The 20,568-nt window shown below is 29.6% G+C and overlaps 1 protein-coding gene across 1 annotated transcript in view; it reads left to right on the top strand.

The window, feature by feature from the left end:
• Positions 1-36: 36 nt before the first annotated feature.
• The window catches only part of LOC144450282 (LDLR chaperone boca-like), a 38,542-nt gene continuing 18,010 nt past the window's right edge, over positions 37-20,568 (top strand). The window contains exons 1-2 of the mRNA XM_078140881.1: positions 37-212; positions 18,944-19,179. Of these exons, the coding sequence (XP_077997007.1) occupies positions 42-212; positions 18,944-19,179 (407 nt within the window). The 5' untranslated portion in view covers positions 37-41. The remainder of the gene's footprint in view (positions 213-18,943; positions 19,180-20,568) is intronic.

The raw sequence follows: 20,568 nt of genomic DNA, 5'->3' as shown, positions 1-20,568 counted from the left end.
ATTTTTGTATGATTAGTCGACCTGGTACTTCCGGGTTCATCATGCACGCATTCAACAACATGGCACCCAACGAACAGCATCGATTTCTTGTGTTCTGTTTGATCGTATCTGTATGGACCTGTCTACACTGTCAGGCGGCAGATAATTGGAAAAAGAAAGACGTACGCGATTACAGCGAGGCAGATATTCAACGACTCTTCGACCAATGGGAGGTAAGCTTATCCGGGGACTCGGGGGAAAGTGTTTCTAGATGTACGTTACATAATGCAATATAAAGATTGATAGGCGATTATCCGTAGATTAGTTGTGATTCACTGGTGTACATGGTTTTACCAGATTAAGAATGAATAGATTGAGCTGAGAGGAAACTATAGAAATGACAGACTGTGTGTTACCATTGCGGTACAACAGTTCTACTACGTGTACACGTACCATTGTACTGTAATATAATGATGTGGGGAAAGTTGATTGGTTGGTTGGTACAGCTTTGATTTGTTACCTCCAGGGGGTTCTACCAATATGGTCTCCTATATTATACTGATCTACTGAAGTCCACTGTATTTATTTGTTTAGTAAATGTAAGAATAAAACTACATCAACAAACAAAAATAAATTCAACTATGCATATATTATTGATTTGAATCATTGAATTCATCAAATACAAAAGAATGAACGTATGTACATATGTATACATTTCAAAGAAATCAATATCGTCATGGTAATACATACATTACATGACAACCAGAGACTTAGTTTGATTAATATCGTCATGGTAATACATACATTGCATGACGACAACAGAGACTTAGTTTGATTAATATTGTCATGGTAATACATACATTGCATGACAACCAGAGACTTAGTTTGATTAATATCGTCATGGTAATACATACATTGCATGACAACCACAGAGACTTAGTTTGATTAATATCGACAACCACAGAGACTTAGTTTGATTAATATTGTCATGGTAATACATACATTACATGACAACCACAGAGACTTAGTTTGATTAATATCGTCATGGTAATACATACATTACATGACAACCACAGAGACTTAGTTTGATTAATATCGTCATGGTAATACATACATTGCATGACAACCACAGAGACTTAGTTTGATTAATATCGTCATGGTAATACATACATTGCATGACAACCAGAGACTTAGTTTGATTAATATTGTCATGGTAATACATACATTGCATGAAAACCAGAGAGACTTGGTTTGATTAATATCGTCATGGTAATACATACATTGCATGACAACCACAGAGACTTGGTTTGATTAATATCGTCATGGTAATACATACATTGCATGACAACCACAGAGACTTGGTTTGATTAATATCGTCATGGTAATACATACATTGCATGACAACCACAGAGACTTGGTTTGATTAATATCGTCATGGTAATACATACATTGCATGACAACCACAGAGACTTAGTTTGATTAATATCATCATGGTAATACATACATTGCATAAACTACAGGTAGGTTATAATATAAATTTTGATGACAGGTTGAAAGTTAGGATTTATCTTGGGTATTTATTGAGTGCACTACAAAATTTAAAATTTATCTCTAAAATAAATTAAACTACAAAAGTCTAATGATTACCAATGAATTAGTTTTTAGCACAACTGAACTCAGAGTGAATTGATAAGGTTCAATAGTGCTATAGGTATGGTGTGGTGTGTGTGTGTGGGTGTGTGTGGTGTGTGGTGTGTGTGTGTGTGTGTGTGTGTGTGTGTGTGTGTGTGTGTGTGTGTGTGTGTGTGTGTGTGTGTGTGTGTAAACAACTTGTGAAGTCAAAAACCACCAAACTAATTTTTGATATTTAGTGGGTCTATTACCTTTGGTGTCTACTTGGGAAATTGTTCAAATCAAAATGATCTTACCACCAATGTGTGATTTAGGTAAAAAAATGTGATTTTTTGGTCAAACAACTTAACTCAAAAACTATTCAGCAGATCAATCTGAAAATGTGGTCTGCACGTTCTTCAGAGTGTTTATATTAAGAAGTGTTCATAACATGATGATCCCATCAGTGATATGCAAATTAGGTCTAAAAATGTGTCTTTTTGTCAAAAATATATAGTTCCAAAAATACTGAGCAGATTGGGCTGAAAATAAAATAGGGATGCATCTGGGAATTTGTAGATGAAGCTGTATTGGTCAAAAACTTATATCGTGAAACTGCAAGGTGACAGTACAGTTCTATATGCAATATGTATACAGTACAATATACATATACACCCAGTACAGTTCTATATACAATATATACAGTACAATATACATATACACCCAGTACAGTTCTATATACAATATATACAGTACAATATACATGTACACCCAGTACAGTTCTATATACAATATATACAGTACAATATACATATACACCCAGTACAGTTCTATATACAATATATACAGTACAATATACATGTACACCCAGTACAGTTCTATACAGTACAATATACATGTACACCCAGTACAGTTGTATATACAATATATACAGTACAATATACATGTACACCCAGTACAGTTCTATATACAATATATACAGTACAATATACATATACACCCAGTACAGTTCTATATACAATATATACAGTACAATATACATATACACCCAGTACAGTTCTATATACAATATATACAGTACAATATACATGTACACCCAGTACAGTTGTATATACAATATATACAGTACAATATACATGTACACCCAGTACAGTTGTATATACAATATATACAGTACAATATACATATACACCCAGTACAGTTCTATATACAATATATACAGTACAATATACATATACACCCAGTACAGTTCTATATACAATATATACAGTACAATATACATGTACACCCAGTACAGTTCTATATACAATATATACAGTACAATATACATATACACCCAGTACAGTTCTATATACAATATGTATACAGTACAATATACATGTACACCCAGTACAGTTCTATATACAATATATACAGTACAATATACATGTACACCCAGTACAGTTCTATACAGTACAATATACATGTACACCCAGTACAGTTGTATATACAATATATACAGTACAATATACATGTACACCCAGTACAGTTCTATATACAATGTATACAGTACAATATACATGTACACCCAGTACAGTTGTATATACAATGTATACAGTACAATATACATATACACCCAGTACAGTTCTATATACAATGTATACAGTACAATATACATATACACCCAGTACAGTTCTATATACAATGTATACAGTACAATATACATGTACACCCAGTACAGTTCTATATACAATATATACAGTACAATATACATGTACACTCAGTACAGTTCTATATGCAATATGTATACAGTACAATATACATGTACACCCAGTACAGTTCTATATACAATGTATACAGTACAATATACATATACACCCAGTACAGTTCTATATACAATATGTATACAGTACAATATACATGTACACCCAGTACAGTTGTATATACAATGTATACAGTACAATATACATATACACCCAGTACAGTTCTATATACAATATATACAGTACAATATACATGTACACCCAGTACAGTTCTATATACAATGTATACAGTACAATATACATGTACACCCAGTACAGTTGTATTTGCAATATGTATACAGTACAATATACATATACACCCAGTACAGTTGTATATACAATGTATACAGTACAATATACATGTACACCCAGTACAGTTCTATATACAATGTATACAGTACAATATACATGTACACCCAGTACAGTTCTATTTGCAATATGTATACAGTACAATATACATATACACCCAGTACAGTTCTATATACAATGTATACAGTAAAATATACATGTACACCCAGTACAGTTGTATACACTACAATATACATATACACCCAGTACAGTTCTATATACAATATGTATACAGTACAATATACATGTACACCCAGTACAGTTGTATATACAATGTATACAGTACAATATACATATACACCCAGTACAGTTCTATATACAATGTATACAGTACAATATACATGTACACCCAGTACAGTTCTATATACAATGTATACAGTAAAATATACATGTACACCCAGTACAGTTCTATATACAATGTATACAGTACAATATACATATACACCCAGTACAGTTCTATATACAATATGTACAGTACAATATACATGTACACCCAGTACAGTTCTATATACAATGTATACAGTACAATATACATATACACCCAGTACAGTTCTATATACAATATATACAGTACAATATACATATACACCCAGTACAGTTCTATATACAATATGTATACAGTACAATATACATGTACACCCAGTACAGTTCTATATACAATATATACAGTACAATATACATGTACACCCAGTACAGTTGTATATACAATGTATACAGTACAATATACATATACACCCAGTACAGTTCTATATACAATGTATACAGTACAATATACATATACACCCAGTAAGTTCTATATACAATGTATACAGTACAATATACATATACACCCAGTACAGTTCTATATACAATATATACAGTACAATATACATATACACCCAGTACAGTTCTATATACAATATATACAGTACAATATACATGTACACTCAGTACAGTTCTATATACAATGTATACAGTACAATATACATATACACCCAGTACAGTTCTATATACAATGTATACAGTACAATATACATATACACCCAGTACAGTTCTATATGCAATATGTATACAGTACAATATACATGTACACTCAGTACAGTTCTATATACAATGTATACAGTACAATATACATATACACCCAGTACAGTTCTATATACAATGTATACAGTACAATATACATGTACACCCAGTACAGTTCTATATACAATATATACAGTACAATATACATGTACACTCAGTACAGTTCTATATACAATGTATACAGTACAATATACATATACACCCAGTACAGTTCTATATACAATGTATACAGTACAATATACATGTACACTCAGTACAGTTCTATATACAATGTATACAGTACAATATACATGTACACCCAGTACAGTTCTATATACAATGTATACAGTACAATATACATGTACACTCAGTACAGTTCTATATGCAATATGTATACAGTACAATATACATGTACACCCAGTACAGTTGTATACACTACAATATACATATACACCCAGTACAGTTCTATATGCAATATGTATACAGTACAATATACATGTACACCCAGTACAGTTCTATATACAATGTATACAGTACAATATACATATACACCCAGTACAGTTCTATATACAATATATACAGTACAATATACATGTACACCCAGTACAGTTCTATATACAATGTATACAGTACAATATACATGTACACCCAGTACAGTTGTATACACTACAATATACATATACACCCAGTACAGTTCTATATACAATATGTATACAGTACAATATACATGTACACCCAGTACAGTTGTATATACAATGTATACAGTACAATATACATGTACACCCAGTACAGTTCTATATAATACAATGTATACAGTACAATATACATGTACACCCAGTACAGTTCTATATACAATATGTATACAGTACAATATACATGTACACCCAGTACAGTTCTATATACAATGTATACAGTACAATATACATGTACACCCAGTACAGTTCTATATGCAATATATACAGTACAATATACATGTACACCCAGTACAGTTCTATATACAATGTATACAGTACAATATACATGTACACCCAGTACAGTTCTATATACAATGTATACAGTAAAATATACATGTACACCCAGTACAGTTCTATATACAATGTATACAGTACAATATACATGTACACCCAGTACAGTTCTATATACAATATATACAGTACAATATACATATACACCCAGTACAGTTCTATATACAATATATACAGTACAATATACATGTACACCCAGTACAGTTCTATATACAATATATACAGTACAATATACATGTACACCCAGTACAGTTCCATATACAATGTATACAGTACAATATACATGTACACCCAGTAGAGTTCTATATACAATATATACAGTACAATATACATGTACACCCAGTACAGTTCCATATACAATGTATACAGTACAATATACATGTACACCCAGTAGAGTTCTATATACAATATATACAGTACAATATACATGTACACCCAGTACAGTTCTATATACAATATATACAGTACAATATACATGTACACCCAGTACAGTTGTATATACAATATGTATACAGTACAATATACATGTACACTCAGTACAGTTCTATATACAATGTATACAGTACAATATACATATACACCCAGTACAGTTCTATATACAATATATACAGTACAATATACATGTACACCCAGTACAGTTCTATATACAATATATACAGTACAATATACATATACACCCAGTACAGTTCTATATACAATATATACAGTACAATATACATGTACACCCAGTACAGTTCTATATACAATGTATACAGTACAATATACATGTACACCCAGTACAGTTCTATATACAATGTATACAGTACAATATACATATACACCCAGTACAGTTCTATATACAATATATACAGTACAATATACATGTACACCCAGTACAGTTGTATATACAATGTATACAGTACAATATACATGTACACCCAGTACAGTTCTATATACAATATATACAGTACAATATACATGTACACCCAGTACAGTTGTATATACAATGTATACAGTACAATATACATGTACACCCAGTACAGTTCTATATACAATGTATACAGTACAATATACATATACACCCAGTACAGTTCTATATACAATATATACAGTACAATATACATGTACACCCAGTACAGTTCTATATACAATATGTATACAGTACAATATACATATACACCCAGTACAGTTCTATATACAATATATACAGTACAATATACATGTACACCCAGTACAGTTCTATATACAATATATACAGTACAATATACATGTACACCCAGTACAGTTGTATATACAATGTATACAGTACAATATACATGTACACCCAGTACAGTTCTATATACAATGTATACAGTACAATATACATATACACCCAGTACAGTTCTATATACAATATATACAGTACAATATACATGTACACCCAGTACAGTTCTATATACAATATGTATACAGTACAATATACATGTACACTCAGTACAGTTCTATACACTACAATATACATATACACCCAGTACAGTTCTATATACAATATGTATACAGTACAATATACATGTACACCCAGTACAGTTGTATATACAATGTATACAGTACAATATACATGTACACCCAGTACAGTTCTATATACAATGTATACAGTACAATATACATGTACACCCAATACAATTCTATATACAATGTATACAGTACAATATACATGTACACCCAGTACAGTTCTATATACAATGTATACAGTACAATATACATGTACACCCAGTACAGTTCTATATACAATGTATACAGTACAATATACATATACACCCAGTACAGTTCTATATACAATATGTATACAGTACAATATACATGTACACCCAGTACAGTTCTATATAATACAATGTATACAGTACAATATACATGTACACCCAGTACAGTTCTATATACAACATGTATACAGTACAATATACATGTACACTCAGTACAGTTCTATATACAATGTATACAGTACAATATACATGTACACCCAGTACAGTTCTATATACAATGTATACAGTACAATATACATGTACACCCAGTACAGTTCTATATACAATGTATACAGTACAATATACATGTACACTCAGTACAATTCTATATGCAATATGTATACAGTACAATATACATGTACACCCAGTACAGTTCTATATAATACAATGTATACAGTACAATATACATGTACACCCAGTACAGTTCTATATACAACATGTATACAGTACAATATACATGTACACTCAGTACAGTTCTATATACAATGTATACAGTACAATATACATGTACACCCAGTACAGTTCTATATGCAATATGTATACAGTACAATATACATGTAAACCCAGTACAGTTCTATATACAATGTATACAGTACAATATACATGTACACCCAGTACAGTTCTATATACAATGTATACAGTACAATATACATGTACACCCAGTTCAGTTCTATATACAATATATACAGTACAATATACATGTACACCCAGTACAGATCTATATACAATGTATACAGTACAATATACATGTACACCCAGTTCAGTTCTATATACAATGTATACAGTACAATATACATGTACACCCAGTACTGTTCTATATACAATGTATACAGTACAATATACATGTACACCCAGTACAGTTCTATATACAATGTATACAGTACAATATACATGTACACTCAGTACAGTTCTATATACAATGTATACAGTACAATATACATGTACACCCAGTACAGTTCTATATACAATATATACAGTACAATATACATATACACCCAGTACAGTTCTATATACAATGTATACACTACAATATACATGTACACCTAGTACAGTTCTATATGCAATATATACAGTACAATATACATGTACACCCAGTACAGTTCTATATACAATATATACAGTACAATATACATGTACACCCAGTACAGTTCTATATACAATATGTATACAGTACAATATACATGTACACTCAGTACAGTTCTATATACAATGTATACAGTACAATATACATGTACACCCAGTACAGTTCTATATGCAATATGTATACAGTACAATATACATGTAAACCCAGTACAGTTCTATATACAATGTATACAGTACAATATACATGTACACCCAGTTCAGTTCTATATACAATGTATACAGTACAATATACATGTACACCCAGTACAGTTCTATATACAATGTATACAGTACAATATACATTGTACACCCAGTACAGATCTATATACAATGTATACAGTACAATATACATGTACACTCAGTACAGTTCTATATACAATGTATACAGTACAATATACATGTACACCCAGTACAGTTCTATATACAATATATACAGTACAATATACATGTACACTCAATACAGTTCTATATACAATGTATACAGTACAATATACATGTACACCCAGTACAGTTCTATATACAATGTATACAGTACAATATACATGTACACCCAGTACAGTTCTATATACAATGTATAGAGTACAATATACATGTACACCCAGTACAGTTCTATATACAATGTATACAGTACAATATACATGTACACCCAGTACAGTTCTATATACAATATATACAGTACAATATACATGTACACCCAGTACAGTTCTATATACAATATATACAGTACAATATACATGTACACCCAGTACAGTTCTATATACAATGTATACAGTACAATATACATGTAAACCCAGTACAGTTAACTTCTATATACAATATGTATACAGTACAATATACATATACACCCAGTACAGTTCTATATACAATGTATACAGTACAATATACATATACACCCAGTTCAGTTCTATATACAATATATACAGTACAATATACATGTACACCCAGTACAGTTCTATATACAATATATACAGTACAATATACATGTACACCCAGTACAGTTCTATATACAATATGTATACAGTACAATATACATATACACCCAGTACAGTTCTATATACAATGTATACAGTACAATATACATATACACCCAGTACAGTTCTATATACAATATGTATACAGTACAATATACATATACACCCAGTACAGTTCTATATACAATATATACAGTACAATATACATATACACCCAGTACAGTTCTATATACAATATGTATACAGTACAATATACATGTACACCCAGTACAGTTCTATATACAATGTATACAGTACAATATACATGTACACCCAGTACAGTTCTATATACAATATATACAGTACAATATACATGTACACCCAGTACAGTTCTATATACAATGTATACAGTACAATATACATGTACACCCAGTACAGTTCTATATACAATGTATACAGTACAATATACATATACACCCAGTACAGTTCTATATACAATATATACAGTACAATATGCATGTACACCCAGTACAGTTCTATATACAATATATACAGTATAATATACATGTACACCCAGTACAGTTCTATATACAATATGTATACAGTACAATATACATGTACACCCAGTACAGTTCCATATACAATGTATACAGTACAATATACATGTACACCCAGTACAGTTCTATATACAATGTATACAGTACAATATACATGTACACCCAGTACAGTTCTATATACAATATATACAGTACAATATACATGTACACCCAGTACAGTTCTATATACAATGTATACAGTACAATATACATGTACACCCAGTACAGTTCTATATACAATGTATACAGTACAATATACATATACACCCAGTACAGTTCTATATACAATATATACAGTATAATATACATGTACACCCAGTACAGTTCTATATACAATGTATACAGTACAATATACATGTACACCCAGTACAGTTCTATATACAATATATACAGTACAATATACATGTACACCCAGTACAGTTCTATATACAATGTATACAGTACAATATACATGTACACTCAGTACAGTTGTATATACAATGTATACAGTACAATATACATGTACACCCAGTACAGTTCTATATACAATATATACAGTACAATATACATGTACACCCAGTACAGTTCTATATACAATGTATACAGTACAATATACATGTACACCCAGTACAGTTCTATATACAATGTATACAGTACAATATACATGTACACCCAGTACAGTTCTATATACAATATATACAGTACAATATACATGTACACCCAGTACAGTTCTATATACAATGTATACAGTACAATATACATATACACCCAGTACAGTTCTATATACAATATATAGAGTATAATATACATGTACACCCAGTACAGTTCTATATACAATGTATACAGTACAATATACATATACACCCAGTACAGTTCTATATACAATATATAGAGTATAATATACATGTACACCCAGTACAGTTCTATATACAATATATACAGTACAATATACATGTACACCCAGTACAGTTCTATATACAATATGTATACAGTACAATATACATATACACCCAGTACAGTTCTATATACAATGTATACAGTACAATATACATGTACACCCAGTACAGTTCTATATACAATGTATACAGTACAATATACATATACACCCAGTACAGTTCTATATACAATATATAGAGTATAATATACATGTACACCCAGTACAGTTCTATATACAATATATACAGTACAATATACATGTACACCCAGTACAGTTCTATATACAATATGTATACAGTACAATATACATGTACACCCAGTACAGTTCTATATACAATATATACAGTACAATATACATGTACACCCAGTACAGTTCTATATACAATGTATACAGTACAATATACATGTACACCCAGTAGAGTTCTATATACAATGTATACAGTACAATATACATATACACCCAGTACAGTTCTATATACAATATGTATACAGTACAATATACTTGTACACCCAGTACAGTTCTATATACAATGTATACAGTACAATATACATGTACACCCAGTACAGTTCTATATACAATATATACAGTACAATATACATGTACACCCAGTACAGTTCTATATACAATGTATACAGTACAATATACATGTACACCCAGTACAGTTCTATATACAATGTATACAGTACAATATACATATACACCCAGTACAGTTCTATATACAATATATACAGTATAATATACATGTACACCCAGTACAGTTCTATATACAATATGTATACAGTACAATATACATGTACACCCAGTACAGTTCTATATACAATGTATACAGTACAATATACATGTACACCCAGTACAGTTCTATATACAATATGTATACAGTACAATATACATGTACACCCAGTACAGTTCTATATACAATATATACAGTACAATATACATGTACACCCAGTACAGTTCTATATACAATGTATACAGTACAATATACATGTACACCCAGTACAGTTCTATATACAATGTATACAGTACAATATACATATACACCCAGTACAGTTCTATATACAATATGTATACAGTACAATATACATGTACACCCAGTACAGTTCTATATACAATATGTATACAGTACAATATACATGTACACCCAGTACAGTTCTATATACAATATGTATACAGTACAATATACATATACACCCAGTACAGTTCTATATACAATGTATACAGTACAATATACATGTACACCCAGTACAGTTCTTACAATATATACAGTACAATATACATGTACACTCAGTACAGTTCTATATGCAATATGTATACAGTACAATATACATGTACACCCAGTACAGTTCTATATACATTGTAATACAATGTATACAGTACAATATACATATACACCCAGTACAGTTCTATATACAATATATACAGTACAATATACATGTACACCCAGTACAGTTCTATATACAATGTATACAGTACAATATACATGTACACCCAGTACAGTTCTATATACAATGTATACAGTACAATATACATGTACACCCAGTACAGTTCTATTTGCAATATGTATACAGTACAATATACATGTACACCCAGTACAGTTGTATACACTACAATATACATATACACCCAGTACAGTTCTATATACAATATGTATACAGTACAATATACATGTACACCCAGTACAGTTCCATATACAATGTATACAGTACAATATACATATACACCCAGTGCAGTTCTATATACAATGTATAGAGTACAATATACATGTACACCCAGTACAGTTCTATATACAATGTATACAGTAAAATATACATGTACACCCAGTACAGTTCTATATACAATGTATACAGTACAATATACATATACACCCAGTACAGTTCTATATACAATGTATACAGTACAATATACATGTACACCCAGTACAGTTCTATATACAATGTATACAGTACAATATACATATACACCCAGTACAGTTCTATATACAATGTATACAGTACAATATACATGTACACCCAGTACAGTTCTATATACAATGTATACAGTAAAATATACATGTACACCCAGTACAGTTCTATATACAATATGTATACAGTACAATATACATGTACACCCAGTACAGTTCTATATACAATATGTATACAGTAAAATGTACATGTACACCCAGTACAGTTCTATATACAATATGTATACAGTACAATGTACATGTACACCCAGTACAGTTGTATATACAATGTATACAGTTCAATATACATATACACCCAGTACAGTTCTATATACAATGTATACAGTACAATATACATGTACACCCAGTACAGTTCTATATACAATATGTATACAGTACAATATACATGTACACCCAGTACAGTTCTATATACAATGTATACAGTACAATATACATATACACCCAGTACAGTTCTATATACAATGTATACAGTACAATATACATATACACTCAGTACAGTTCTATATACAATGTATACAGTAAAATATACATGTACACCCAGTACAGTTCTATATACAATGTATACAGTAAAATATACATGTACACCCAGTAGAGTTCTATATACAATATATACAGTACAATATACATGTACACCCAGTAGAGTTCTATATACAATATGTATACAGTACAATATACATGTACACCCAGTACAGTTCTATATACAATATGTATACAGTACAATACACATGTACACCCAGTACAGTTGTATATACAATGTATACAGTACAATATACATATACACCCAGTACAGTTCTATATACAATATATACAGTACAATATACATGTACACCCAGTACAGTTCTATATACAATATGTATACAGTACAATATACATATACACCCAGTACAGTTCTATATACAATGTATACAGTACAATATACATGTACACCCAGTACAGTTCTTACAATATATACAGTACAATATACATGTACACCCAGTACAGTTCTATATGCAATATATATACAGTACAATATACATATACACCCAGTACAGTTCTATATACAATATATACAGTACAATATACATGTACACCCAGTACAGTTCTATATACAATGTATACAGTACAATATACATGTACACTCAGTACAGTTCTATATACAATATGTATACAGTACAATATACATGTACACCCAGTACAGTTGTATATACAATGTATACAGTACAATATACATGTACACCCAGTACAGTTCTATATACAATGTATACAGTACAATATACATGTACACCCAGTACAGTTCTATATACAATATATACAGTACAATATACATATACACCCAGTACAGTTCTATATACAATATATACAGTACAATATACATGTACACCCAGTATAGTTCTATATACAATGTATACAGTACAATATACATGTACACCCAGTACAGTTCTATTTGCAATATGTATACAGTACAATATACATGTACACCCAGTACAGTTGTATACACTACAATATACATATACACCCAGTACAGTTCTATATACAATATGTATACAGTACAATATACATGTACACCCAGTACAGTTGTATATACAATGTATACAGTACAATATACATATACACCCAGTGCAGTTCTATATACAATGTATAGAGTACAATATACATGTACACCCAGTACAGTTCTATATACAATGTATACAGTAAAATATACATGTACACCCAGTACAGTTCTATATACAATGTATACAGTACAATATACATATACACCCAGTACAGTTCTATATACAATGTATACAGTACAATATACATGTACACCCAGTACAGTTCTATATACAATGTATACAGTACAATATACATATACACCCAGTACAGTTCTATATACAATGTATACAGTACAATATACATGTACACCCAGTACAGTTCTATATACAATGTATACAGTAAAATATACATGTACACCCAGTACAGTTCTATATACAATATGTATACAGTACAATATACATGTACACCCAGTACAGTTGTATATACAATGTATACAGTTCAATATACATATACACCCAGTACAGTTCTATATACAATGTATACAGTACAATATACATGTACACCCAGTACAGTTCTATATACAATGTATACAGTAAAATATACATGTACACCCAGTACAGTTCTATATACAATGTATACAGTACAATATACATGTACACCCAGTACAGTTCTATATACAATGTATACAGTACAATATACATGTACACCCAGTACAGTTCTATATACAATGTATACAGTACAATATACATGTACACCCAGTACAGTTCTATATACAATGTATACAGTACAATATACATATACACCCAGTACAGTTCTATATACAATATATACAGTACAATATACATATACACCCAGTACAGTTCTATATACAATATGTATACAGTACAATATACATGTACACCCAGTACAGTTCTATATACAATATATACAGTACAATATACATGTACACCCAGTACAGTTCTATATACAATGTATACAGTACAATATACATGTACACCCAGTACAGTTCTATATAAAATGTATACAGTACAATATACATGTACACCCAGTACAGTTCTATATACAATATATACAGTACAATATACATGTACACCCAGTACAGTTCTATATACAATGTATACAGTACAATATACATGTACACCCAGTACAGTTCTATATACAATGTATACAGTACAATATACATGTACACCCAGTACAGTTGTATATACAATGTATACAGTACAATATACATATACACCCAGTACAGTTCTATATACAATGTATACAGTACAATATACATATACACCCAGTACAGTTCTATATACAATGTATACAGTACAATATACATGTACACCCAGTACAGTTCTATATGCAATATGTATACAGTACAATATACATGTACACCCAGTACAGTTCTATATACAATGTATACAGTACAATATACATAATAAAATACACCCAGTACAGTTCTATATACAATATATACAGTACAATATACATATACACCCAGTACAGTTCTATATACAATGTATACAGTACAATATACATGTACACCCAGTACAGTTCTATATACAATGTATACAGTACAATATACATGTACACCCAGTACAGTTCTATATACAATATGTATACAGTACAATATACATGTACACCCAGTATAGTTCTATATACAATATATACAGTACAATATACATGTACACCCAGTACAGTTCTATATACAATGTATACAGTACAATATACATGTACACCCAGTACAGTTCTATATACAATGTATACAGTACAATATACATGTACACCCAGTACAGTTCTATATACAATGTATACAGTACAATATACATGTACACCCAGTACAGTTGTATATACAATGTATACAGTACAATATACATGTACACCCAGTACAGTTGTATATACAATGTATACAGTACAATATACATGTACACCCAGTACAGTTGTATATACAATGTATACAGTACAATATACATGTACACCCAGTACAGTTCTATATACAATGTATACAGTACAATATACATATACACCCAGTACAGTTCTATATACAATGTATACAGTACAATATACATGTACACCCAGTACAGTTCTATATACAATGTATACAGTACAATATACATATACACCCAGTACAGTTCTATATACAATATATACAGTACAATATACATGTACACCCAGTACAGTTCTATATACAATGTGTATACAGTACAATATTCATGTACACCCAGTACAGTTCTATATACAATATGTATACAGTACAATATACATGTACACCCAGTACAGTTCTATATACAATGTATACAGTACAATATACATGTACACCCAGTACAGTTCTATATACAATATATACAGTACAATATACATGTACACTCAGTACAGGTCTATATACAATATATACAGTACAATATACATGTACACCCAGTACAGTTCTATATACAATGTATACAGTACAATATACATGTACACCCAGTACAGTTCTATATACAATGTATACAGTACAATATACATATACACCCAGTACAGTTCTATATACAATGTATACAGTACAATATACATGTACACTCAGTACAGTTCTATATACAATATATACAGTACAATATACATGTACACCCAGTACAGTTCTATATACAATATATACAGTACAATATACATGTACACCCAGTACAGTTCTATATACAATGTATACAGTACAATATACATGTACACTCAGTACAGTTCTATATACAATGTATACAGTACAATATACATGTACACCCAGTACAGTTCTATATACAATGTATACAGTACAATATACATGTACACTCAGTACAGTTCTATATACAATATGTATACAGTACAATTATTACATTATTATTATCCCATCACTATTATTACATTATTATTACCCTATAACTATTATTACATTATTATTATCCCATCACTATTATTACATTATTATTATCCCATCATTATTATTACATTATTATTATCCCATCATTATTATTACATTTATTACCCTATAACTATTATTACATTATTATTACCCTATCACTATTATTACATTATTATTACCCTATCACTATTATTACATTATTATTACTCTATAACTATTATTACATTATTATTACCCTATCACTATTATTACATTATTGTTACCCTATCACTATTATTACATTATTATTACCCTTTAACTATTATTACATTATTATATTAACCCCATCATTATTATTACATTATTATTATCCCATCATTATTATTACATTATTATTATCCCATCATTATTATTACATTATTATTATCCCATCATTATTATTACATTATTATTATCCCATCATTATTATTACATTTATTACCCTATAACTATTATTACATTATTATTACCCTATAACTATTATTACATTATTATTACCCAATCACTATTATTACATTTATTATCCCATCACTATTATTACATTATTATTACTCTATAACTATTATTACATTATTATTACCCTATAACTATTATTACATTATTATTACCCTATCACTATTATTACATTATTATTACTCTATAACTATTATTACATTATTATTACCCTATTACAATTATAACATTATTACCCTATCACTATTATTACATTATTATTACCCTTTAACTATTATTACATTATTATTACTCTATCACTATTATTACATTATTATTACCCTATAACTATTATTACATTTATTATCCCATCACTATTATTACATTATTATTACTCTATAACTATTATTACATTATTATTACCCTATAACTATTATTACATTATTATTACCCTATCACTATTATTACATTATTATTACTCTATAACTATTATTACATTATTATTACCCTATTACTATTATAACATTATTACCCTATCACTATTATTACATTATTATTACCCTTTAACTATTATTACATTATTATATTACTATTATAACATTATTACCCTATCACTATTATTACATTATTATTACCCTTTAACTATTATTACATTATTATATTAACCCCATCACTATTATTACATTATTATTACCCCATCACTATTATTACATTATTATTACCCCATCACTATTATTACATTATTATTACCCTATCACTATTATTACATTATTATTACCCTATAACTATTATTACATTATTATTACCCCATCACTATTATTACATTATTATTATCCCATCACTATTATTACATTATTATTATCCCATCACTATTATTACATCGTTATTACCCCATCACCATTATTACATTATTATTATCCCATCACTATTATTACATTATTATTACCCCATCACTATTATTACATTATTACCCCATCACTATTATTACATTATTATTACCCCATCACTATTATTACATTATTATTACCCCATAACTAGGAAAATGAAGACGAGCAGGACCCTGATGATTTACCGGAACACTTGAGACCAAAAGAGCCGCTTGACTTGAGTAAATTAGATGCTAAGGATCCAGAGAGTTTGATTAAAACTACAAAGAAAGGCAGAACTCTGATGGTGTTTGTTACAGTATCTGGTAATCCTACAAGGGCAGAAACTGAAGAAATTACTACATTATGGCAATCTATGCTGTTTAATGCACACTATGAAATGACACGGTAAGAAATTACTACATTATGACAATCTATACTTTTTAATAGACACTATGAATTGACACGGTAAGAAATTACTACATTATGACAATCTATGCTATTTAATAGACACTATGAAATGACACGGTAAGAAATTACTACATTATGACAATCTATGCTATTTAATAGACACTATGAAATGACATGGTAAGAAATTACTACATTATGACAATCTATACTATTTAATAGACACTATGAAATGACACGGTAAGAAATTACTACATTATGACAATCTATGCTATTTAATAGACACTATGAAATGACATGGTAAGAAATTACTACATTATGACAATCTATGCTATTTAATAGACACTATGAAATGACACGGTAAGAAATTACTACATTATGACAATCTATGCTATTTAATAGACACTATGAATTGACACGGTAAGAAATTACTACATTATGACAATCTATGCTATTTAATAGACACTATGAAATGACACGGTAAGAAATTACTACATTATGACAATCTATTCTATTTAATAGACACTATGAAATGACACGGTAAGAAATTACTACATTATGACAATCTATACTATTTAATAGACACTATGAAATGACACGGTAAGAAATTACTACATTATGACAATCTATTCTATTTAATAGACACTATGAAATGACACGGTAAGAAATTACTACATTATGACAATCTATGCTATTTAATAGACACTATGAAATGACATGGTAAGAAATTACTACATTTTGACAATCTATTCTATTTAATAGACACTATGAAATGACACGGTAAGAAATTACTACATTATGACAATCTATGCTATTTAATAGACACTATGAAATGACACGGTAAGAAATTACTACATTATGACAATCTATACTATTTAATAGACACTATGAAATGACACGGTAAGAAATTACTACATTATGACAATCTATACTATTTAATAGACACTATGAAATGACACGGTAAGAAATTACTACATTATGACAATCTATACTATTTAATAGACACTATGAAATGACACGGTAAGAAATTACTACATTATGACAATCTATACTATTTAATAGACACTATGAAATGACACGGTAAGAAATTACTACATTATGACAATCTATGCTATTTAATAGACACTATGAAATGACACGGTAAGAAATTACTACATTATGACAATCTATGCTATTTAATAGACACTATGAAATGACACGGTAAGAAATTACTACATTATGACAATCTATACTATTTAATAGACACTATGAAATGACACGGTAAGAAATTACTACATTATGACAATCTATGCTATTTAATAGACACTATGAAATGACACGGTAAGAAATTACTACATTATGATAATCTATACTATTTAATAGACACTATGAAATGACACGGTAAGAAAT

Source organism: Glandiceps talaboti, chromosome 19 (genome assembly GCF_964340395.1).
Source record: "Glandiceps talaboti chromosome 19, keGlaTala1.1, whole genome shotgun sequence".
In the NCBI taxonomy this organism is placed as follows: Eukaryota; Metazoa; Hemichordata; class Enteropneusta; family Spengelidae; genus Glandiceps; species Glandiceps talaboti.
The sequence above is the reverse complement of the archived record's forward strand: the minus strand, read 5'-3'. Positions and strand labels throughout refer to the sequence as shown.